Below are 26,020 nucleotides of genomic sequence, written 5' to 3'. Positions count from 1 at the left end.
ATCCCTGTTGCCTACAGTGCTGCATTCCTCCAGCAATAGGCACTTTAATGCGCCTGGTCTGTCCAGAATCATGCACTGAGACATGCATGCAAGAAGTGCCTGTATGGTTGTTCCTCCATGCTGGAGCTTCAGTCTCACTTGTCAGCTAGATCTGGAGGTCCTGATCCATGACCTACCAGCCTGTGGTTTTTGGCTTGCTGAAACAAGTAGTGGGGAAGTGGCTACAGCCCTGTTCCTTGCTGGGTAGGTATAAGAGACACCCAGCTTCATGCTGTATGTCCTGCATGTCTCTCTGCACATACACAAATATCTGATGTGCCCCACAACTTGAAGGGTTTGATCTGGTTAAAGCTGAAGAAAAGCAAGGCATGGACCATACTTTATGGTGACATAGTCATCATTTCTTATTTGTTCTAGGATTCAGAGTATGTTTCACACAGATTCTGTGAGAGAAGAGAGCATTGGACGTTACAAGGAAACCCAGGAGCATGACAGAGAGAACTGGAGAGTGCTAGGTGTGAACAGCTGCTGAGACCTTGAGCCCAATGTCTTTTTTCTAATCAAACATCTCATACTGGAAGATTCAGGCACCCATGCCTTTGCCAAATGTGAAACTACAGTGAAGTATCAACATTTTTTCTTGAGTTCAGTGAGTCATCATGCAGGCCGTAGGAATGTCAAGGGTGTGGATCTGATGAGAGCCTGCCCAAAGGCAGGCAGAAGGGTTAAATCTGGGAGATACTCAATCTTGGTTTTAAACCAAGACAATCTTAAAGTAATATCAGGAAAAAAGTGCTGGATTTTGTTTAAAAGTCATAGGGCATCGGTTGTCATGCTGTTAGGATGGAGTTTCACTCTCATGCTGTCGTCATCAAGGTCTACTTTGCCTTAGTAACTGCTGAATGTTCTTTGGATAAAGTAATTGCCTTGCACTGAGGTGAGGGGCAGACCATTTAGTGGGCAGCAGAGAAAGGGAATGTGTCATGTAATGGCCATCATCTTGTGCTGGAGTGTGTCAGATTCTGTCAGGCATGGAGAAGGAATGATGCAGGTCCTGAAAGGCTCAAATGCAAAAATAGTGGTTGGGAAGAGATCACATATGAGCAAATGATGTGGCCTTGCTAAATTGGTTCCCTTCCAGATTGCTCTTGCTAAGCCATGGATGGGGTTGTTTACACAGTGATGGGGGAGTACAGCTGAGGCTCAACTAGGTATTTTGAAAGGAAACAACCTGCTGTGATCTAGGTTTTGTTCTCTTTATATGCAGTGTTTTGCCACAGGAATTAGTGAACTAGCTCAACTAAAAAGGACAGATACTGTTTTGATTCTGTATTATACTGTGTTATACTTTATTCACAGTATTAGCTGGACAGATACAAAGTAACTGTCCCAAATTGAGGATTATCCTCGTGTTTCAGATAATCCAACAGCGTCAGCTCTCCCCTATGTGCCTGACAGTTCCCTTGGGAAAAGGTTACCTCTTCCTCAGACGGTTTGCCAAACCTGGGGACAATGTCTATCATTTCAAAATTACAACTTCAAGCAGTCTGACAGAGGGACATCTTCCACATTTAAGTGTTTTAAGAGCAGTTCTATTCCAGTAATAAGCTCTAATAAATATTTCTAGAAACAAGTTCACAGCTGCTTTTGCCATCTCTGGAATTCTGGAGTCTTGAATTTGTAACCTTAAAAATACATGAGCCACTGTAAAACGTAACACGCACAGTACTGTTTGCCTAATTCATTTAACAAGTAGAAGCTAAAGTGAAAGTAAATTGAACTTCTTTTTCCCCAAGTAAATAAAATTCTACAGGACCACATATTTTACTTCAAAATTATATGGAAATTTCTTTTTTTTCTTTAGGTTCCAGAAACATGTCCTTATATGGTCTACTTGTCAGGGACAATAAATAATGATGTAATAGAAAGGTCAACTTTGTGTCATTTAACTACAGGATGCTTGATGAAGTGAAGTTCCTCACATTAATGCAACAAAGAAGAACTTTATAATGGGTAAAAGTTTCTGCAGTGCATCTTCAAGCAGGAAATCTGAGATTCAGAACAACTTATATTTTGGCTTGTATTCGCTGATCATGGGGTGATCCAGAAATAAACTCCAGGCTTCAAAGCGAGAGAGTTTCAAAGCTGTCCTGCAGTTGATCGAAACATCCAGACAAGGCAGGGAGATGAATACCAACGAGGATTTTCTGAATTAAGACTATATCAAGAAGATAATTCATTTCAATAATATCGTAACTCTTTTATTTGAGAACTAAAAGGTAACACAAATATGCATGTTTTGAATTTACTTAACATTTTCAATGTCAGTTTGCTGTCTATGCAAATACTTCTTCCTATAGCAGTTTGTACTGTTTGTAACCGAACACCCTAACAAAATCATCTGAGTTTGTCATTTCCTTTTGTGGGTGTTTTGTTTTTGTTGTTGTTGTTGTACTGATCTGGATTTTTTTCTTGTTGTTCTTTCCACACAAGCTGTAAAACTGTCACTGGAGTTAAGCAGAACTGTAGCTCTGTCATTTCCTCATTTTTCTTCTACTTATCAGTAGTGCTTTTATCTTTGTTGCTTAGAAAACTTACTCATAACTGTTGTTGTTGTAATTACATTGCAAGGTATGATAGCATGGAAGACAGTGAAAGAAGAAAGATGACATCAGCAAATTATTTCTTTCAGTTATAAATTTCTGGTTGATACAACACAAAGTTAATACTGCAGTGATTACTGTATGAATTAATGCTTTCTGAGAAGAAATAAAAGCATGCAGGTATATTCATTTCCAGTAAATAATTTGCACAGAATCAGAACTTCATGGCATCGTAACACATGCCAGACTGATAGGTGACCTGTTTTGACAGCTGGGGCCGAACGAGGGACTTGTTTGCTCAGAGGATTCCTTTGGGATGCCTGGCTTTGCTCTCCAGCACAGAGCTGTAACTTGACCGGTTTGCATAAGCTGTCGTTACAAAATGTTTTTGCCTGTTACCACAGCTGGACAGCATGAGGTGTTGTTCTTCTAGTGCCCCAGCTCTGACAGATATGATGGGCATTCAAAATGTGTCTGTTTTTGAAACATCATTTGTCTTCTGGCAGTAGTTAAAAAATACACTTCAAAAATACCAGAGATTTGGTTAGAAACTGCCCTAAAATGAAGCAAAAACATGAACACTTTAAATGCTGTAAATTGGTCTAGTTTCCATTGTCAGCAGAGATCTGGCCTGAAAGATGTAGCAGTAAGAGCTGAAGCGTAGGCTTGGTTTTATGGAAAGACTTCCAACTGTGTTTACCTTCCCTTTGTATACTCCTGCTTCCAGAAGTAAAGGCAAACACAGGGAGTGATATCCACAGAACCTGGGGCTCAATCACACCTTGCAAAAGGCAAAAAAAGCAAACCATTCCTCTTCTCTCCCTTTTATAGCCTCTCAAAGTCTTGATTTTGTTTTTACAGATGTAGTTTATCACACCCTATGCCATAAATGCTGAGATTCTGTATAGAGTTACAAGTTGACTGGGATAAATGAAGAGTGTTGGTAGGCAGAGTCCCTGGCTCTGCTCCCTGATGACCTCATCACTCACCTGCTACCCTTCTATGATGGCAAGAAGCAAGTCTGATAATTCTACTGCCTGGGCTCTACTGAAGGTTTTAAGCTCAAGGAGGGAAGGGTTAGATTGGACATCAGGGAGATGCTCTTCACAGAGAGAGTGATGAGATGCTGGAACGGGCTGCCTAGAGAGGCTATGGATACTTCATCTCTGGAAGTATTCAAGACCAGGTTAGATCGGGCCCTGGGCAACCTGGTCTAGTAACAGATCTGGAGGTTGGTGGCCCTGCCTGTGGCGGGGGTGTTGGAACTTGACGATCCTTGGGGTCCCTTCCAACCTAAGCCATTCTACAATCTACATTCTATGAAGTAGAACAGGCAGCCTTGCTTAGCTTTTCTCTGAAGAGATGCTGTCCATATGGACCAGTTGTTCCAGATGCTAATAGTGTCAAACAGTGCGGTCCTCCTTGTTCAAAGCCAGCTGTAAACCTCACTGTTTATTTATGTTGCATCAGGGATCAGAGGCCCATTCTCCCAAACACTGGATGTTGACAGAGCCTGCAGTACAAATATAACAGCACCCTAATTGTGTTTGCCTGTGGCTTTTACCACAAGGTGAGTGGCTTCAGCAGTCACCCTGTGAGCAGCACCTCTGGTTCCAGAACCATGTACAGCTGCTCATGGTGCCAGGCAGAGGATGGCTGCCCAGCACCTCCCTGCTGAGACCACTGCTAGGCTTTACCTGCACCCACAGTTCCTCTGTATGAAACAGATCTGAGAGCTACACTTAAACTCAAGCCAATTAAACTGAAGCTAGGAGAGCAAAGTTACAAACCAGGTGGGGCTGTTGTTTGTGTTAGGAGAGCAGGGTCAGGCCTGAGCTGGAAATAATGATGAATTTAGATCCAGAAGGTCTTGTCAGACTGAGCTATTAAATGGTTGCACAGGCAGTAATATCCTGTGATGTGTCTCTAATGAGGCAGATCACTAATGAGGCAATTCAGACCTGAAGGCAAGGTGTTGATTACTAACATAGGCACTACAACCACAGCTTTAAAAATCAGGTTCACAGTACAAGTGATGCAATGTGTTGCTCACGTGTGAGGACAGGCTCTTGGGCTGCCAGAGAAATGCAGAGGACAACCTGACATTAAATCCTCCTAAAAAAACCCGGGCTAGAGAAACAATTAACCCAGCATTTCATTTCTATATCCTGCTCCAATATTTCAAATTTACAATAGGCAGTATGGAAGCAAACAAGCAGAACCAAGATGAATTCAGGGAGACTGCCTTGACCATATCTTGCTTAACCGAATAAGTTCATGTATTTGTAGTAAGAAAGATTGATCTTTTTTTTGCACCTTTGGTACTGCAGATGGTAGCACCTGTAGCTCATTTTTCTCATGGGCTTTTGTAAAGTGGTAGCTGGTGTTTCACTGCTGTCCAAGTGGTCAGGGTTGCACCAAGTGACTGTGCACAGCCCAGGGGGAAAAGATGGTACACACATGTATGGCTGCCACATCTCTCCTGGATCTCAGCAGCTTCTGACAGAAATTAACTCACATCAGAGCTCTGAGGTTTCACAGCCATCCACTAAGGAATCTCAACAGAGAATGGCTTCAAATCCAACTTGAACTGATATGGATCAGGATGGCTGAGGCTGTGCTTGGCTGTCTGGGATGGGCCTGAAAGTTGCTGTGGCCCCTACATGTGACCCTGACACCCACACCAAGGTTATGTCATTCAAAAGAGCAACACTGAAATTTTTCTCTATTTTGGGCCCCACAACATTCTGCGATGAGTCAGTAGTGGGAGCTGCTGCCAGCACTGTTGTTTCTGCATGGGGCTCCTGTCAAAATATTTAGACTAGTGAGGATCACCAACACATAGGGAGTTTCTTCCTTTCCTCTTCAAGTAGATGGGTCCCAGTTAACCTGTACAAAAGTAAGAGAGTGAAAAAGGAACAATCCCCAAATTCAAAAATGTTCCTTTAATTTCACTGTGCCTCAGCAAGGCAGGAAAGACAAAGAGAGGGAGCAAGATGTCCAGAAAAGTCTTTTTTACCTAGATCCAATGGGGTTGAAGAGGGTTACCTAATCCAGTTTGCCACTGCAGTACAGTCAGGATGCTGGTGGTGGGGCTGGAGAGGATGCAGAAGAGGGTTCTGCCCTAAACCCCTCCAGTGCAAGTTCCCCTCAGAGAACAACACTTTAGCTCCACTCTTGCCTCCTCCTAAGAGTCATTGTGCAACACCTGCATTCAGAGCTTTGGATAAGGTCCTGCCCTCTTAAGTGACAGCTTAGTTGAAGTCTCTGAGTCACCATCTGGGCCAGGCCCCTACATCTGGGCACTGCAGCTCTGAATGTTGCAAACAAGCTCGCTGATTCCAGCCCGTGGGTTTCACACAGCCACAGAGCACTACTCACTAGGTAAGTATCTAGGCTGTGGGACTGTAAGCATACTGCCCAGCATGGCAGGAGCTGAACAAGCCAAGCAGCAGCAGAAGCTGCTGGAAAACAAGGCTGTGTCATGGGTTTTGGCCAGCTGCAGGTTAGAGGGCAGCCAAGGACAGGCACCAAAGCAGCTGGGGCATGGGGCAGCAGCAAATCTTGTATGGGAGTTATCAGTGTTTTGATGCCTGGGCTCTGTTCCTTGGGACAGCAAGGGGTAGAGTAGAGCTGAGATCCACTGGGGTAGCCTTGAAAGGCTGGACAAAAACAAAACAAACGCTGACAAAAATGAATTGCATTATTTATCTGAACTGAAGGTTAAATTTTGGCAGTTTTCATGACTGCAAAATAGATTCTTCCCTGCAAAGAGTCATAACACTAATCCAAAATCTGCTGGGCTTCCCTTTCCCACTTCCTCTGGTGTATGTTTGAAGCCTGAAGGAGCTGTGAATGTGGCAAGCATCACAGTTTCTGAGGTGAAATACTTAAATCTAAGGGTGGAATTTTTTCTGTCTTGATTCAAGTTCTTGTAATGCTTTAAATTCCGTATTATTTTCTTTTTCTGTTTCATTTTTTTTTCTTAATTTTGGTTAAAGAAATGAGTGTGAGTGTCCTAATATACTGCTGTCTGCTCCATATGGGGAGTTACTATTTCCCCCAGGTTGGGACTGTCATCTTAAAGAGCCAAGATTTTCCACCATCTCCCATGATACAAGCCCTTGTCTCATGGACACTGATGGCCAGAATGCCTCGGGCATCTGAAGGAGATCCTTCTAGAACATCATAATGTAGGCATTTTCTGTGCACACTGCATGGTATTAATACATCCCTATCACTGCTGAAAATTCAGTGGTTATTTGCCTTTTTTGAGTCTGTTTGATGGTGAGAGTATGCACTCATTCTGTGATTTCTGAGTGTTCCCAGGTGTTTTCCCCTTCTTTCCTTTCCAGCTCTCAACACCAGTTTTCAGAGGGTTTTACCTTAAGTCTTAAGGCTGATGACCTTGAACTTTCCTCTGTGAACGGAAAAAATCAGAAGTGAAACTGAACATCGTCACATTGCTCTGCTAGATGAGTGAAACAAAGAAAGTCACTTCAAAGAATAGCTTTGCATGTTGCTAAAGTGATCCTCAGGGCAGAAGAAATTACTGAGTTGCTTTACAGTGGCAGTGAACTTGCCCTTGCAGAAAACCTGCAGACAGACAAATTTTCTCCCATAACTTTCTGCCATTAGAGCAAGAAATAAAACAACAAAAAACACACAGAAAAAGATGTTCACTGGTGACTTCAGAATTGTTTCTCTTTAATCTGATGAGGATTTCCTTTACCTATTTTTCTCTTGAATTGTGGCAACCAGGAGGAGTAGATAAGAACCTGCCTTGCTTGCAGCAGCTCTCTTCCCTTTTTAATCAACAAGCGCATCAGATGTTTGTACGTGATAGGAAGGAGTTTGTTCACTAAGTTCATGTGCAGATTTGACTGATAATGTTCTCTCCCTGTTGAAGGATTTCTGAAAGATTTATTGGCCGATCCACCTGAGGCAGAGATGAACAAAGAACAAGATGTTTGAATTTCATTCATTTTCCACATTTTGATCACCATAATTTTCTTTTAAAGGACACACACACACAAAAAAAAAAAAAAAAAAGACAAAAATGGCTACAACGACAACGAAGAGCCAAAGACAAACAATAAGCTGTGAGGAATATAGTCTATACAGCAGCATGAGTGAGGACGAGCTGATCAACATGGCCATCCAGCAGAGCCTGGGGGAGGATCCGGTAGGCCAGGCAGCAGCCCAGGGCCACCCAAAGCCACTGGGAGGGGGTCCCAGCGAGGCAGCTGCCCCCAGCCGTGCCAACAGCCACAACCCTCCCTACCACCTCTACCCTTGGCAAAGGTGAGTGAGCAACAAATGTGCTGCCTGCCAGCTTCCTCCGTCAAAACACATGCCCTTCTAATTAGCTTTGCCAAGCAGCTTCGTGCGCTTGGTCTGAGAGTCTGTCATTAGTTTAAAAGTCAGAGCCTGCTATAAATCCAGTGAGGTCAACAATTTACACCCTCACAGTGAAATGAAAATCAGCCTGGAGCTGTCTGGTTTAAGCAATAAATTAAACCAGAAAGGGGCACTGCTGTGTGTTTTCCTGAAGTTAAGAAGCTCTTGCAGAAACCAGCAGCTCTCTTCTGCCATGCTGCACTCCAGGCTGCAGCTTTGCCAGGGAGGGAGCACAGTGTTTGTTATGGGAAAACATAGGAGAGAGGCCAAAAACCAGCATATAAAACAGTGTGATCTGGCCACCTTTTAGATGCTGTGGGGGATGTGGTTATTTCAGGTCCAGGTCTGGTCACAGGCACACCGCCCCTGCCAAGCGCAGCTCCAGGCATCCAGCCATGCAGGCACCACGTAGCCACGTAGCAACTGTGGAAACCTGCTGCCAAAGCAGGCATCCTACTCCTTTTTTTTTCTTTAAAGGCTGATTTCTCAAGGGGAAGGAGGTTAGAAAAGGGAAGGAGGGCTAGAAGAGAGTGAAAGAGGGTGGAAAATCTCCCCATAAACAAGGAAGATGCAAAAATATCCTTTAAAGTATTTTTGTAATAATCCTGAAGAAAATGCAGATTTGTTCCTCTTCCTTTATCTCAACTCTGCTGCTCTTTTTGGATCCCAAGTCTGGGAAATGTGGGGCAATATGAGGAGCTGGAAGCATGCTTAGCTGCAGAACAGGGATGCTTTACAGTGTACTCCCGATCCAGCTGATCTCCTGATCCAGTGGCTTCTCGGGGTCATTGCAGTGCATTTGCAATGTCAGCTCTTCTGTGAGGACCTGGTGCTGTGCGTAATAAGGACTTCCCCAGCCAGTTAGTCTTGTCCTCCTCAGGAGTCCTTGCTTTTAGCACAAAGCTGCATCTTCTGCTCTCTGCATCCCCTGCCTTTGCCTCATGCCAGCAGCATTCAACCTCCCAGCAGAGCCTTTGCAGCACTGTAGCTCCAGATTTGTAGTGCTGCTGTGCCCTTCAACCACTTGGTAGAGACATGTCCTCCTCCGGCACCTGCTCAGACCTACTTGCGTGACACTTGGGGAGGTGATGAATGTTGCCTTGCCGTATGTCTGCTTCCTGTGTGGTGGCAGCAGGGTTAACCTCACTGTAGTCTTATATGGTCATTTGAATCCCCTGACGCTTCCTCAGAGGGCCAAAAATAATCTCGAGCTGAGAGAGCAGCTGAATCCAGCACAGAGCAAGCTGTGGCCATCTGCTTTTATTCAAAGCCCTGACCGCCACGCTTTCTCTCTCTGCCTCTGCGGATGCGTGTCTCTGTTTCTGCTTCAACATGACCTGTTTCTCTTATTCGGAGTATTTCTCTTCATTTCATTCATGTCGTCACCACTCCAGATTGGCAGCCAGAGGCCGCATTCAGCCACCCAACGCAGGGGCAGCCTGGGCAGTCAGGCGAAGGTACGACGGCAGCCTCTGCAGCACAGCCCAGCCCATGTAAGTGCCTCCCCTCCTTCTCCTGTCCCACATCTGCCTTGCTCTCTTTTCTCCCTTCATAACTCTTCATCCCTCCAGTGCACATATCCCCGGGGACTCTGGGTCATTTGACAGCTCTGGGGAAAAATGTGAAAAGCAATCTTCTACCACAGTATATAAACAAGGTGGGAAAGTCCAGGCTCTCAAAGTGATGTTTTATGAATGCTGCTGAATGCTACGCCCATTTGCATGGGGGTGGCCCAATCCAGTGTGTGGGTATAGTGGAAGTGTCCAGACCATGACAGGATTATTTCAGCCTTTTTCAAGACAGAGTAGATACAGACACCTGCTGTACCAAAGAGTTGCAGCAGCATTTTTCTGTGCCTTGCAGAAAAAAACTCCTTTCTAACTTTTCTATCTCTCAGTTTGGAACTATTTATTCTATTCAAGACCCTCCATGGATACATGGTTGCAGTGACTACTGCTCTACCAGTCCTCTTCCTTCCGTCTCCCCTCTTTACATTCTCCCCCATCTTTCCTTGCACCTGGGCTGATCCAGGCTCTGTCTCCTCTCTCTGCTGACATTGCCCTCCCTGATACTTGTGAAAGCCTCTCTGCTGGAACTTGGGGTCCCCATTTATCCCCATCATCTACCACCTCCCCTTGGTACCACGAAAATTGCACCCTCTCATGAACTGAAGTGCTCTGCACTTCTAGCATACCTTATCATACTCTTCTGGGTGTGATGACTGGAAGGATGATGACTTTTCCTGCATCACATAGTTCAACAGATCTTGGTCCACAGTGAAGGCTGGGACTACACTGATAAACCAGTCCTCCTATGTGAGAGCAGATGTGTAGCTGGAAAGCCACAGGGGAGCATGCTGGCAAAGCAATTTTAGGGCCCTAATCTTAGAGGCAGTCACAGCTGATAGCTGAGTTCACCTGGAGAGATAGTGTTCCTTCCTGCTGCTTGCATCTCACCAGGATGCCAGTAAAAGGAGAAGCTTCTGAACCCTTCTGTGCTCCTCTGAACCTCTTCAGCACTCAGAACTGACCTTGCCATACATCTCTTCTGCAATGAGTATTTATGAGCTTGGCTACTGGCCTTTGAAATGCAGTAATTCTTTTGATGAGCCCTTAAGGTTAAGATTTCATCAGAACTTCAGACTCATTCCATCATCCTAATGCTATTTTTTTTCTATTTCTGATGAAATCCAAGCAGCAGAATGTGTCGGTTATTTGTTATAACTGCCAAATATGAGACCGGCAGAAAACAAGAATTTCATGTGGAGATTCATTAAACTTTCTATACTGATCTGAAATTTACTTGGCTACAGCATCCACAGCCTGGTCCAGCAAACCCCTCTTCTTACTTAGGAATCATTTAAGGTCAAGGATCTCAACAGAAGTTTACTTCATTCAACATTTGAGGGCTCAAGCAGAATAATAACTGATTCTTCACACATTTTTAACCCTATCAACGATAAGATGTGCTGTCTGCTTTCACTGAGGCCTCAGCAAACGTGACTCACTTTGCATTTGCTGTGTGCCAGCACCACCCAGGGGCTTCTGCCATACCAACCTTGCATGCAGTGACTCATTCAGTGCTGATAACTCCATCATGTGCCCAGTTGCAGGGTTGTGGTGAACAACCCAGCCTATGTAACGTGAACTTTTGCACAAAACAACAGATGGCTTCAGCCTCCTTGTACCAGAGATTGCTAAGGATCCCCACCTCCTTTTCTCCCAAACACACCAATTGCTGATGTGTGACTGTGGCAAAATGCTGGATTTCAAGCACCTGTATAAAAATTACTTATCCCTTAGAAGCTAGCAATTTTAGCTGTAGTCCTCAGGATACTTTTGGTAGTATGAAGATGCAGCAGAGTCCCCAGGACGTCAGCACTTCAGCTATCAAGAGATAAGTGTATTCCTTCTGGCCAGCTATGTCCAGGATAGCAGCTATGTGCTCTAGCTGTTATCTTACCAGCTTGGTTTTTGTTTTTTATGTTACCACACTTGGCTTTGTCCAGTACCTTCCCCCTATTCAAGTGTAGCTATTTTTGTGACTCTGCTGTCCTGAGATTGCTGCTTCCAGATATAAAGAGAGAACAAGTGGCACCAAAGGAATGGTATCTTTCTCTATTCCTTGGCATGCTTCTCCTGCAACCTGCAGTAAATGCAGAGATTGTACCAATTACGTGGTTTTTTGGGAACTCACATGCATACTGAGCTGCACATATTTTTCTGTCTCTGGTCTCACCCTTCAATGGCATTCTAGATCTCCTCTCATAATCAAAGTTTCTGGACTTTCCCACTACTGCTTTCATTCACAACCTTCATTGCTTATTGTATTCCTACTATGGCAGTGCTAATGCTCTTCCTGAGACACACACTTCCCTCCCCAGACCACAGGCTTTCCTAGGTTTTCAGCATCCTTACATTTTTTCTCTCTGAAAATATAACCCATGTGGACTTTTTTGCAAGTGGCCATTAGAACAGGAAGAATGCTTTTTGCCTTGGGATATTTACTGCCCTGGATCTTGGCAATTTGCTGCCTCAAAATAAGGAAGCAGTGGCTGCATTCTCTTGGCACAGCCAGACAGCCTGTTGATTCCGGAAGGCACAGATCACCTCTGGGTCTGCACAGGATGCAGGTTAGTAAAGGAAAGGCTTGTCAGAGAGAAGCCCACCTGCAGGGTGCTCATCATGCTTCATTTTTTGGTGGCATGCAGTACTTCATGCTTTTTCTAGGTTATCAGTGAGCCTCTTGCTAAGTTCCTAAAAGGCTCAGAATTAGATAACATCAAAAAAGATGTCTGGCTCAGCCAGCTTCTGAAAACAGACTTTCTCAAGGGAAATGAGAAGTACCTCTAGAACACAAGAACAAGATTAACTAAGAACTTCTTCTTTAAGGTTAAGCCACCTGCAAATCGAAACTAAAATTATCTACAGTGATGGAAAGGGGCAGTTCTTCTCTAAACTGAACTTGGTTTTGAGATATATGGAAATGTCTTGCCATTTGGGTCAGCAAATGGTAAGGTGATGTAATTATCACAACCATGGACAATGTAGAATTGGACTTACTCAACTACAGATATCTGAAATAATAATATTTATGTCAAAGTTTAGCCACATCTTCCTTATGTTCTATGGAAAGAGATCAGCACATCCAGACAGAGATTATTCTGATCTGTTATGAATAAACTAATTAGAGCAGATAGATAAATTTCACTTCCAGAGGCCCTATAGCTAGGTATAAATTCTTAGCATATGAGCTGTAGGAGTTCATTGTTTTGTTCAAATGATAAAATGATATTGCTGCAAAAGACCTCTCAGTAATGAAGGAAGCAGTAATCAGGTTTTAATGTTGTTTTAAAGAGAACTTGACCCTGTGGTAGCAGCAATCAGGGATGGAGATGAAAAAGAGATTTGCAACATGATGAAATCAGGAAAAGACCTTTCTGAACCTAATAAGGACGGTTGGTTACCCCTCCATGAAGCTGCATACTATGGCCAAGTGGGTTGCCTGCGCCTGTTGCAAAAAGGTCAGTGAAATTAAAACTAATTACAAAAGAAGGAAGAATATAATAGCAGAATTAGTATCATACTAGTCCTTGTCCAATACTATGTGTGAAGCATTATTCAGCTTCTATGACTGCATATTAATTTCACTTTATCTTTGAGGATAGGCTTCCAGAGGGAAGCCTTAAAAGTTAGGATCTTCAGGAGAAAGTGATGCTTGGATAGATTTTGTCAAGCTCCAGACTTCTCACAGTAAAGCCTTGTAGCTTGAATCTTGGCTGTTGTGGGCTACTTGGAATCCACAGCTGGCATCAGTGTCCCACTAGCTGAAGATCGAAACCAGAACTTCCTTGCCAGTGACTGAAGGTGTTTAACTACTGCAAATTGTTTTCGAACTGCTGCTGAAGTGCAGTTACTTAACAGCTTTCTGCATTATTACTGGGCACAGATGAACATTTTAATCTGAGTCAATGATTAATCTGATTGATAATAACTCATTGTATATTCTTTACTTTGTTTACTGAAAAGCAAGAATGAACAAAAGCTCATCTAAAACCATAAGGATTGAAGGTGCTACAGATATTTGTACAACTCTATAACATAATGTCCTTGGGCTTACGATTTCTTCACAGCATATCCTGGCACGATTGACCAGCGCACCCTCAATGAGGAGACAGCTCTCTTCCTGGCCACTTGCCGGGGCAACCTGGACTGCTTGCTTGCCCTGCTGCAGGCTGGAGCTGAGCCTGACATCTCTAACAAGGCCAGAGAAACTCCCCTCTACAAAGGTGAGGTCCAGAGCTTCCAGGATAATGAGCTCCACGAGGAGAGATCTCACAGTATTGACCCTACCTTGTTCATCTCAGGCGTAGAATCACAGAATCATAGAATCATTAAGTTTGGAGAACACCACAGTCCAACATACCACTAAACCATGTCCCTCAGTGCCACATCTAGACATTTCACCTTAAAGGAAGTTGGCCCTGTTGCCTTCCTGAGCAACAACTACTATGATACATGCTGTCCTACCTGTCTGCACATTGTACAACAAAACCTAATTGTAAATGTAGCTGCTTATTTCGAGTGCCTTTGGTTTGGGGTGCCACAGTAAAAATGTATAGGAAGCCTGACAGACTGGGTTTCAAGGAGTAGTGAACAAACTGATTGAATAAAAATTATCAAGAAAGTACTATTTTCTGAGGATGGTCCTGAGCTGTGAATTGCAGGCTGACAGAGTTCTATAGACTCCCCTTGTTAATATTTAGTAAGGATCTTTTCCTGCTGACTCTTTTTTTCCCCTCATTTTCTTATCTATATAGAAACTTACTCGTAGTTCAGAACAATAAGGTCCAGAGTAACTTTACTCAGAATTTGCAAACAGAATGTTCAGGTCATGCTATCTTCATGCCGTTCTACATTCTTCCTTCATAAATTATATTCTGTCCCTTGTCATCTCCCTTTGTGATGTCCAGCCAGTACAAAGCCGTGCTTGATCTTCCTCAGAACTATACTTGGCACATGCCTGCAAATGACACAGTCTCCTGCAGGCCCAGAATGAAGTCTGACTTCATTGCTGCATCCTGTACAAGTCCCAGATAGTGTTCTTTGCCAGCAGCATTACCCCTTGTACTGAACAAGATGGATCTATTGGCTTATTCAATGTGGCCAACCTGTGTTCTTTTGTTTGTACCCTGTGAAAGGAATACCCAGAACACACAGACTCTTTCCATAAGCTTGTACTATTCACTTCCCTTTTCTTCAAAACAGCCTGTGAGCGCAAGAATGCAGAGGCTGCAAGACTCCTGGTACAGTACAATGCTGATACCAACCACCGCTGCAATCGAGGATGGACTGCTCTCCATGAGGCTGTCTCCAGAAATGACCTGGAGATTATGGATATCCTGGTGAAAGGAGGTGCCAAGATTGAGTCTACAAATACCTATGGGATCACTTCTTTATTTGTGGCAGCTGAGAGTGGGCAGTTGGAAGCTCTGAGGTACCTGGCAAAATGTGGTGAGTAGAGTTGTGCCATTGATACACCATTGCTTGTTTCATCCTTGATATTTCAAAGGTCCCATTAATTTTCCCTGTCTCAGCTTTTCTATCTTTGTAGATAAGTACTAGCCTGTAGAGCTGCTGAAACCCTTTTGCTCCAGATAGCAGTTTGTGTAGGGTCTTTTAGAGAGCATAGTCTACACACATGCATTTCTTTAGCATCCATTTGAGGCCACCTACATTGGGAAATAATATGGTGCTCTCTAATTGAATTGCCTTACAGCTTTTAAAACCTATATTGCTGTGCACGTGTAGTCTAAATCCAGTCATAAAAGAAAACTGTAGGTGGTAAGAGATGGCAGAAATTGAACATTAGCCAATCCCATCTGCTCACAAACATGTGCCACTAATGGACAAGGTTAGCTCTCCTCCAGTAATGAATACCGCTGAAAACAAAGTCCTATTGTATAGTTAATGGATTTACACCAAGGAGAAGCAATTTCAGTCTCTCATGTGTATGTATTCAAACATATAGGCAGAGTGAATTTGATTTTTATTTACACTAAACCTACCTTTTACTGCTCAAGTCATGTAAATAAGGGCACAGATTTTACTACCATTCTGAAGCATATTTTATCCCTGCAGTGGACTAATACTTCAGTGTAGGTAAGAATTGGATCCTGCACTTGTGAAAGGAAAGCTAAATGGCAGTAAATATATGAAAAACTTATAAAGCAGTTATTATGGCTATGAAAGATACAAAAGACAGGGAACAACCAAAAAAAATGTAATCTGCCGTTCAGCTAACACTGTCAAGGCAGTTCTGTATGACCATTTAGTCCATCAAACTGCCTACAATTTTAGAAATTACACTGGAATGTGATCTGTGTTTCAACTTAGACATTATGATTTCCTTAAAGTTCAATTTTGAGAAAAATACACAAGAGAAAATCCAATAAAACTATTCAATTGTTTCAAGCTTTCTAAAACTCCTCTGAGAATACCAGAAATTATATCACTGCATTGTTTACGATGAGCAATGTTCATCATAAGAAGGTTTTCTTTTTCATTTCTTTTTCATTATAACATAGTCCTGTGTTATGCTTTGTCACTGCAATTCTCTTGATGCTTCCAGCTACAACATTTTCAAAGGGCCAAACACAACACAGATGTTTCATTTTGGGGTGAGAGCAAAAGGAAATATTCTCTTTGGCAGGGAGCTTTCGCGATCTGATAGAAGACTGATTGGTTCCTTTATTGGAGTTTAGAAGCAAAACTCCAGTGAACTGTCATACTCATTTAGGATACATATAAAACAGCCTTTCTCAGGACAGCGTAGTACATTGCATGTTGCAGTATACTGCAGTCAAAACCCAGTATTTCAGACCTTAAATATCTAGCACAGAACAAAAAAAACATAAAGATTCCATATTGTCTGTGGTCAAAGAGTATTAGGGCTTGGTTTATTTTTTGCTTGTTGTTTATTAAGACAAGCATCCACTAGAGTACAAGAAAAAATATACTACAACCTCATTAAAAATATTCATCCTTTCTTAGCTAACATTTACCACTTGGACCCTAAATAGAAGCCTTATGAAAAAAAAAGCTAGGTCCTTAAGTGCTGAGTTTTGAAATGAACTAAGTCTTGTTCAAATGAAAGATTAGTAGAATTATTTCTGGTTAGTATGCAGATGTCTTGTAATAAAATCCAATTTTAGCTTAGATATGCGCTAAAATTAAAATATAGTATAAATAGTGTAAATTCACTTATAGTTTGAATATAGAAATTATAAGCAATATTAATAAGCCTAAATAAATAAGTCATAAATACAGAATCACAAAGCAATTTACTTAAGAGAGCATGTATTAAAGTCTTATAATCCCCAGTCTTGCTCAGGAATATTTTATACATATATATAGATAGATAAATAGATATAGATAGTGTAAATACGTAAGTACTTATGGAATTGTTGTGTCTAAAGAAAAGTACATGTTGAATAAAGAACAAGCACATTTTAAAATGTTTATCTATGAAATACAAATGAATGGAGCCTGGATTCATGACTGGGAACTGATGGGTGATACCCACTGTTTTATCCTGAGTGTATTTCTCCTTTTCTTGAGTGCGTTATCATTTTATCATTCTACTTTCCCCAGCAATCTCTCAGTGAGAAAATGATTCCCCATGTAAACTCTCCCTCATAAAATTAACATCGTGGCAAAACCCATTGGAGATCTATAAAATAACTGTGTAACATTTTCATTTTGCTACGATCAGATTTTGTTCACATCACCTTTCTGCATATGGTGTAGCTCTAGTGTTATGGAGACTTAACGTGTTCATTCAGTGCATGTTGCCCCCATCTGATTCAACCCTTTGGTCCTATAATTTTTTTTTTTTCTTCCTTCCCAGGTGCTGACATAAACACTCAAGCCAGTGATGGTGCTTCTGCTCTTTATGAAGCCTGTAAAAATGGACATGTACATATTGTAGAGTTTCTTTTGTCCCAAGGAGCTGACGCTAACAAAGCCAATAAGGATGGCCTCCTACCTCTTCACATAGCAGCCAAAAAGGGAATTTGCGAGTAAGTTTTATTTTCGTTTAGTTTCACCTTTTAGGTAAAAATCCTAAGTTCTCCTTTTCACAAGGACTTTATGTCCTAGATCCAATTATGAGCACCACAAATTAGGGAGATCACAATAACCTGAACAGAATGAGTTTGCAGGATAGGATGAATAGGATTTGTGAGCAGAAATATGGGGTGAAAGATCACATTAGCTTTGCCTAGAAATCACTTATTACAGCTAAATAACCACACGTATCTTGAAAGCAGGCTAAGAAGAACTCCACAGAATATATTTGGGATGGAATGAAGAAAAACATCTGTATATGAAGTTAGCACTCACTTTAAACTCCTTGCCACAGCCCACAGCTGTTTTTGCAGGATACAATCATACTTCTAATTGCAGTCACTGAACCTTTTGGTGACTGTGGAGTACTCCATTACCACAATTTCTATCAAAAACCTGTAAGAAACTGTTATCCAAATGCAAAGGTTGTTTCTAGACAGCTGTTTTTGCAAATTGCTACAAAAGATTCTCATACATTTCACAACATCTAAGGAATTAATCTTTTGACAGCACTACACCTTCCTATAGCATCTTTTATCCTAGCATTTGAGTCCATTTGGGAAGCCCAATTACACTTCTCAAATCACTTTCATAGACATAAGGATATTTATTTTCTGGAGTAATTGGAGTAAGTCTGCTTTGTGAAAGCTATATGTTCAGGAGGTGGCTCAGTGTGAATTTATGTAAAAGGTTTATATACTTCTAGCACATACATAAATATCTTGCACAGACTAATATAGGCATGATTCAAAATTTTCTCTGTGGTTTAACTTAGAAAGACAGTTTTTTTGACAACAAACACATTTTAGATGAGATAGAGACAAAACCCAGCTCTAATTGTTTGCTTCCAAAATAGTTAATCTGACAGTATAGTAAATTGATCTGAATCCAATCTGTAAATAGAATCTGGACCAGTTCTCTGATTCTATTTTCCCTCAGTAGATAGATAGCCCAATCTGTAAACAAATCTACATGGAAATTCAGCAATCTGAGTGCATCCCTATGTTATGATAGAAACAGCCAACCTGATTTGGAGGTCATGTCTATTATTGCCAACACTCAGCAGCATGCATGAGATAAGAAGTCAGCCCAAACTCTGAGTTTGTTTACTTGTAAAAGATTGAGCACAATTTTTTGTGCCCAACTGCCCAACTGCTGTGAACTGAAGTACACGAGGAAGAAAAAAGATATTCTCTTACAAATATTTATCTAAATGATGAAACTATAGTCCAATTGGCTGATTATTGTTAATTCCAGTGGTATTCAGTAAAATAATACCCTTCAAAATGACCTCTCTTTGTATTCCTGAAGATTTAATACGTAATTCTGCTGGAATTCCACACTTCAACTTTTTGCCAGAGCACAAAATCTCCCTACTATCAAAAAGCCAAGAATGCGATCCCAAGGCTCAACTGTCAATTCTTGTTGCTTGGTGTTTGTTTATTTTAAACGACACCTTGTCAGTACTGACACAAAGTTCATAAAGGTCCTCTCATCAGCTCTAAGGCAAGTGTAAGCTGTCATTTAATTCCTTCACCCTTGAAACTGGGGAGCTAAGAAGACTTTGTGAAGTGTAGGCAGATTTATTATGTAAATGCAAGTCAATCATCTCTTGGCACATTCATATTAAGGATACTCTGCCTCCTTCCTTTAATTTCCAATGAATAGAAATCACAAAAGCAGGTTTCAGGTGTAAGGAGTAACTCAGCAATATTTCAGAACTGCATATGAGTCTCAGCCCTGTGACAGACAGTATCAATAGCCTTGTCTGTCCAGTCTTGACTACCTTCACTTATCTACGTTCTTCCTCCCTCCAGGTAGGAATGTGTGGTGGTAGAGACGCCACATTTCTGAACCAAGTTGTTTTGAAGGATGAAGAAAACAGACGGGTTATACGTTGATAGAATTTCCAGACTTTCCTCGCAGCAAAATCTGAGGGGCTGTACTAAGGTGTGGGACACTGCAGAATTTGGATATAAAGCCTCAGTGTGCCATCACTGCAGAGAGGTTCAGGACCTCACAGACAGAAATGAGGCAGAACATCTTTAACTCAGACGTGAAGAGCTGACTGAGGCATATATCCTGGAGGGAAAGAACAAAACAGACTCTTAAATTTTCAAACAGTTGATCATGGGATGACTGAATGTTGGCACTTGGCATGGTGTCCTCACAGTACTCTCCTCCCTTCTTGCTATTTCAGCTCTTATAGAACATTCGATAATAATGGAAAGTTGCCAGCTCACCAGCACTCACCTCCTGCTCCCTGATGAAACTTAAGGTGCTATAAGAGTAGTGATGCCAAAGATGCTTAAAGAAAAAAAAAGAAAAGAAAAAAGAAAGAAAGGGGTTGGAAAAAGCACTTATTCTCCTAAGACATTTATTTAATGTAAAAAAAAAAAAAAAAAAAAAATCTTTGTTTCAAAAATGAGAAGTAAAACAACCTTGAAAACATCAGCTGTCCACCATGCAAATGGGACCATAACCCTGTTAGGTGTCATGCGTCTTCAACTTTTCTTTCATCTCCTGGGAGTGTGGAGACTCAGTCTTTCACAGGATCATTCAGCACATCACCGGCAAAGGTTTCTCTGAGGCTAGTTTACATTGTGCTTAGTTCATTATGTAAATGTAAGTTTTAGGGACATTGCAGTCAAGCTGAACATGTACAGCATCTTAAAAGAGATGCGCTATGTATGTGCTTTGCATGTTAGAAGAGCTCTTGCCTGCCAGATATATTCTGTGTAGGAAGAGGAGGAAATGATGTGCTTAACTCACTGCTAAACAATCGTTTTCACAGATAGGCAGGAGGTAGACTCTGGTTTGGCAATTTCTAGTCTCATTCTATTTCTTAAGGTGCCTTATCTGTATAGAAGCGAGCTAGTGCCTCAGCTAAAACATCTAACTTCATTAGCAGGAAATGAGAGTTTAACCTATGGGTTTGATTATGCAGCTCCAGTGATGCCTATGGAGACATAAAAATACTCATGGATTTACGATAGCTGGAGCCTTGTACATCATATTTTGAACTTCCGATTACGTAATGAGAACAGCTCAATTTATGTTGCTGTGCTTAAGGCTGCATCACACTTTCCAATAGCAATCCTTCATTACTGGAGCTTAGGACTTGGCTGTACTTTTTTTTTTTTCCTCCCTGGGCTAAAACATGGCACACAGCCTGGAAAATATTTTTATTTCTTTTTCTTCCCTTTCTTAATTGTCATTCTGGCTCCCAGCATTTGGGGTGGATGTTGATAGCCCCACAGATTTACTAAAGCCAAAAGCTGTGCAGAGGGCCTCTAGTATGGGGCTCAATCCAGAGTAGAAATTGAACTGTAAAATCTGACATGGAGGTCTGGAAACCAAGTATGTAGCTTATTCCAGCTCAATCCCATAGGAGTGGAGGTTTCATTCCCTTTCTGGTCTCAAGCTTCTTGCTGTGGCTGTGACCTATGAAGTCCTTCACCACAGAGCAATCATGATGGATCCCCTGCTTCCTCATTCAGTTCCTCTGATCTGCACCAGAGGAGTGCTGTCCACAGAGTGATGGCAGAGGTGCAGAACATCAGGGAAAGCCTGACTGGGTGTCTGCCATTTGTGCTATTCATGAGCTAGAGCAGGATAGGCAAGGAGTAAGCGCATTGTTTCTTCCATTGTAATTGCCCCTGTGGCCGGCATTGTCACAAAAAACTGGGTGATGATTTCAAAAAACACCTCCATAAAAGAGGGGTAACACTTGTCACATTTTTGGCAATGTAAAAGCATTGGGAATTGAAGATAGTTTTCAAGTTGACACTGATTTTCTCAGAGCAAATCATTCCTATACTCAAGTTAGTAGGCTCTTACAGTTACTACTAAACAGCTAGGTTTGCAGAAGATCCCCTAGAACTCACTGTTGCTCACTGATTCTCCACTTGACAGGATTGTCTCCATGCTGATTCCTGTGACTAGTCGCATCCGTGTCAAGCGCAGTGGCATCAGTCCCTTGCACTTAGCAGCTGAACGCAACAATGATGACATCTTGGAAGAGCTAATTGATGCTGGCTATGACGTGAACACCACCCTCTCCAATGAACGAGCCTGCCTTTACGAGGACAGACGCACCACTCCTCTCTATTTTGCTGTTTTTAACAACAATATCTACGCCACAGAGCTCCTGTTGCAAGCTGGAGCCAACCCTAACATTGACCTCATCAACCCGCTGCTTATCTCCATACGCCATGGTTGCCTGAAGACAATGAAACTGCTTCTCGATCATGGAGCAAATATTGATGCCTACATTTCAAGCCATCCCACCACATTTCCAGCTACCATCATGTTTTCAATGAAGTACCTTTCTCTGCTGAAGTACCTCCTGGATCTCGGCTGTGATGCTCGTTCCTGTTTTCAATGCCAGTATGGAAACTGCCCACACCCTGCTTTAAATTACAGGCGGGACCGATTTAATGATCCTCAGCTGTCCAAAGAACCAACCATAACGCAGGTAAGCACTCCTTACACTATCTTTAGTACTTTTGGGAACACCTCTCACCCATGTGTCTTGATAACTTCACATATTTCTTCTCCCACCTTTCCTGCAAGAGAAGATCCTTTTTTTTACATAAAAATAAGGCTTTGTAAAATTCAATGAGTGTTTCAACTGCACATTCAGTGACAATGTGGGCACAGGCAAAAGCTGCTGATGTCCAACCCTGAATTTCAGATGAATGATAGCCATCTTGACAGCTTTTATTGTCAGATCCACAATACTCTTTTCCTCTAGACATGAGGTGCCAGAACTGAAATATATTTTCTTGTCAGACAGGGTCAAATGGGCAGTAGAAACTCTGTAATGATTGTTTTATTTGAAAAATACATAACTACAAATAATTACTGATTCTACTGAATTAGCATTTCCTATGAAAATGAATGCAGAAAAATGCTTGCTGTCTCAGCACCCGGTTCCCGAATTGCGGTGCCAAAACCGTGAGCGGGAGAAATGAAGCATCTTTCTGCCACGAGAGGGCATTCAGGGGCCTGCCGAGACTTCAGGCGGTGCGTCCCAAAAGCAGAGCTACTTCGCTCCTGAGACCGTCCCAGGGCCTGTTGTTGCAGGTTTGCCTTCTGCTTCATTTTGTTCTGTATCTTTTCCTGTAACCTGTTCGGGAACATTTTTAGTCTGGAAAATATATTTTTAGATTGAGCGTTTGAATGAGGAAGAGAAGGAAAATAGAAGGCAACCTCTCTAGTTGGAGTCAAAAAGAGAACAGTAAGATATAGTGCTTTATTACACTGAAAGTGTATCTTCATTTAAGCTCTGAGAGAGTGGATTTACTCTTTGGAGGTGTAGTGCAGATTCTCAGTTTGCATGTTGTATATGCAACTGCATGGCAATGGCATAGGAGCAGGCACTGGAGAATGTCAGATATCCCAAACAACATTTCCTATGAACAATTCAGGTAGGAAACTCTGGATTGCCCACTGGATTTTGGGGTCTTCCCAAAATCATTATATCTAATTTTTCTGGAAATGCTCAGAGAAGCAAAGTCAGAAGAGCAGTACATGCTGCTGTGAATGCTTTGACCTTGAATGAAAAGATCTTACGATTTTCTGTAGTTTTATTCTTCATAGATGTAATAATATTTTATTTCTGGATAAGAGTATCCACGCAAGGGCTTAATTCATTATGACTTAGGGCTCATACATGTATGATCATATGTGATTACATGAGCTTAAACTGAAAGAGATTCAAGCTGGTGCATTATCTCTCCTGTTTGGGGTAGGCTTGGAGGGTGCCTACAGACAGTCTCAGTGACTAAGATGATGTATAGTGCATAAGTGACCATTGTTCAATTGTGTTTGGCCATGTGTCTGAGCTCTTATCTGCACAGCATGATTTAGTTCACCTTAACTTATTCAACTGCTCACATGTAGATAAATCCACAGATATCTTCAACATGTGTATCACCCAAATAGAGATAGATGAAGCTGTCTGGTATAACACGCATTTAGATTAAAGTGGGAAGGCAAATTTTTTGAAATGAATCTACTTAAAGTCAGATCACTGCTTGAGAATCTCCGTAGCTCTCCATCCTAAAGCTCAGAGTGCTCTGCATCTTGCTCTATGGGCAAGGGAGGCTGTGCCTGGTCCAGACCTAAATAAGGACGATTAAACGGGGCTTTAGTAAAAAATGTTCTGAGGTAAAACTGGAAGTTGCCTCTACAGTTGGTAGAAAGACTACAAAAGTAGTCAGGGTTGGTTTTGCTGTTATAATTTCTATAGGTGCATTCATCTTTCACTGACTGTTGCAAATTTGTTTTTTTCTTGAAGTTTTGTGATATGGTGTCTACTCCAGAGATAAGTCGCTGGGCTGGGCCAATTATTGATGTTCTCCTGGATTATGTGGGTAACGTCCAGCTCTGTTCCCGGCTCAAGGAGCATATAGACAGCTATGAGGACTGGGCTGTCATTAAAGAAAAAGCAGGTATGGTTACTCAGAAAAGAATCTGCCACAAATATTCTCACTGTTGGATTCAAAATGTCAGTCACCATTTCCTCTTACATTTCCATTTTTTCTATTGAAAAGCCCTGTAGGTTTTTAACCTGACCTCTGCAGAATCATACAGTCAGTATCCATCCCCTAAACTCAGTAGGATTTCCCTACTGAAATTGAATTAAATTTTTCAACCTAGTATTAGGCACTAGAAAGTGCTGGAGTATGTTGACTTCGTGATGTTGAATTTACCCCAGATGTAGATCTGGCCCACTGGAAATAAGCCTTGCCAGAGCATGAAGCCTCATTTGTCTGAACCTGTGATGTAGGCAGATGAGGGCAAGTAGACAAGGTGACCACCTCCACAGGTGGACACCAGCAGGACAGCAAGCACCCACGGCTCTCCCAAAATATCCTTTCTCACAAGATCCAAAGACTTTCACAGGTATTATCAGAATTAGTTGTCCAGCATGAAGATAAACTGAGAATGTATTGCATTTATTTTCAGTGGTGAGGCTGAGTACTCTGAAGCATCTTGCTTAAATCCTCCTAGAAAGCCCACTGCTAGGCTGTCATGGGATACAGCACCCCATCCTCCAGCCCTACTTCCTTCCCTATGTCATGCCTCGGAATGAATGAGCAGACACATCACCTCACCATTGCAGACAAAGCCTCTATTTTTACTTCTCCTCCTCCCATTTTCCTCTTGCCACAGACATGGATGTCCCTCTCAAGTTTAAATCTGTTCAGTTCACATTTTTGACATGTCTCTCTTTCAGAGCCTCCACGACCTCTTGCCCATCTTTGTCGTGTCAAGGTACGAAGCTTGATTGGAAGAAATCGCATTAAACTCATTGACACATTGCCTCTTCCATACAGACTGATTCGATACTTACAGCATGATTACACACAGTGACTTCAAGCATGGTAGACTTTCAGCAGCTTCCTGGCATGTCACTCAGAGTCATCAGCATGACAGTGGCACACACCAAGTTGCTGGCTTGGTCAAGTGCCTTCCAATGATTGATTTACAAGAAATAAGCTTCTGGAGTGAGTGAGAAGAAAAAGGAGTGGACATCAAAACATCAGGTTTTACAGGAGGAAGCACATGTGATCCACTTCAGAACTTGGTTAGCAAAGAAAAAGAAGTGAAAGCCAAGGCTGAAAAATGAGTAGTGCTGAAGCAACTACCAGTGAGGGTACTCACTGATCTGGTGTCTGGTGGAGCATAGCATCCTTGCTGTGATCACATTTCAGAAGCTGTTAAGAGTCAAAATATTTGGGAAAACAACTACATTTCGTTCACTGACTGAGATTTTTATTTTAGTTTCTACTCTGTGTTTTGGATTTCTGTTCAGTGTGCTGGTTGCTAATTCTCTGATAGTTCGACACTGTCTTGGTAAAAATTTTTTGGACCTTTCTCAGTCGAGTACTTGATTTCTGAACATTCAAAGCTCAGAACTTTTAACTATACTCAGATGTGCAGATTCCTTTAAAAGCTGAGAAAAGCTTTATTGAAGGAGGATGTAAGAACTGTGTTTACACCTAGCAAATACAGTTCAAGTTGTATTACATAAGAAGGCAGTGAAATTAGTTAAATTCTGCTTGAGATAATTTTCTGTATTTTCTGATTTTCTATACTGGGGATTTGAAAGCAACTCATATAAATATATATTTCTTTTCTGTAAATTAGAAGTAGTTGTACTGTAAACAGTAGCCACGGTCTGTCATGAAGCTGGTGTCTGAACAGAACAAAGCCCTAGAGGAACATGGGCAGTGATGAGGAAGAAAGGCAAGATACACAGGGAACAGCCACACTGCTACACGAACTTTATCTATTGTTCCACTAGAGGATCTTGTCCCTATGAAACTCAGCCTCTCTTACTTCCTTGACTTCTGTGACTATAATAATACTATGACTGAA

The 26,020-nt window shown here is 41.9% G+C and overlaps 1 protein-coding gene across 2 annotated transcripts; it reads left to right on the top strand.

Moving 5' to 3' along the window:
• Window positions 1-2,162: 2,162 nt before the first annotated feature.
• On the top strand, window positions 2,163-25,012 carry ASB2 (ankyrin repeat and SOCS box containing 2; the record flags this gene model as incomplete). Of its 2 annotated transcripts, XM_079537307.1 has the most annotated exons (10): window positions 2,163-2,279; window positions 7,625-7,907; window positions 9,398-9,496; window positions 12,860-13,026; window positions 13,636-13,791; window positions 14,771-15,016; window positions 17,412-17,583; window positions 21,545-22,106; window positions 23,934-24,087; window positions 24,876-25,012. In XM_079537307.1, exons 2-10 carry the CDS (start codon window positions 7,663-7,665, stop codon window positions 25,010-25,012), a joined length of 1,938 nt encoding a protein of 645 aa, XP_079393433.1. In that variant the 5' UTR covers window positions 2,163-2,279; window positions 7,625-7,662. The 2 variants fall into 2 exon arrangements, with proteins under 2 accessions (XP_079393433.1, XP_079393434.1); XM_079537308.1 differs by lacking the exon at window positions 2,163-2,279 and having other exon boundaries at window positions 7,613-7,907.
• Between the last annotated feature and the right edge of the window lie 1,008 nt (window positions 25,013-26,020).

The sequence above is a fragment of the Tetrao urogallus genome, assembly GCF_951394365.1.
Source record: "Tetrao urogallus genome assembly, chromosome: 6".
NCBI classification, from domain to species: domain Eukaryota; kingdom Metazoa; phylum Chordata; class Aves; order Galliformes; family Phasianidae; genus Tetrao; species Tetrao urogallus.
This window is presented reverse-complemented; position numbering and strand designations above follow the sequence as displayed.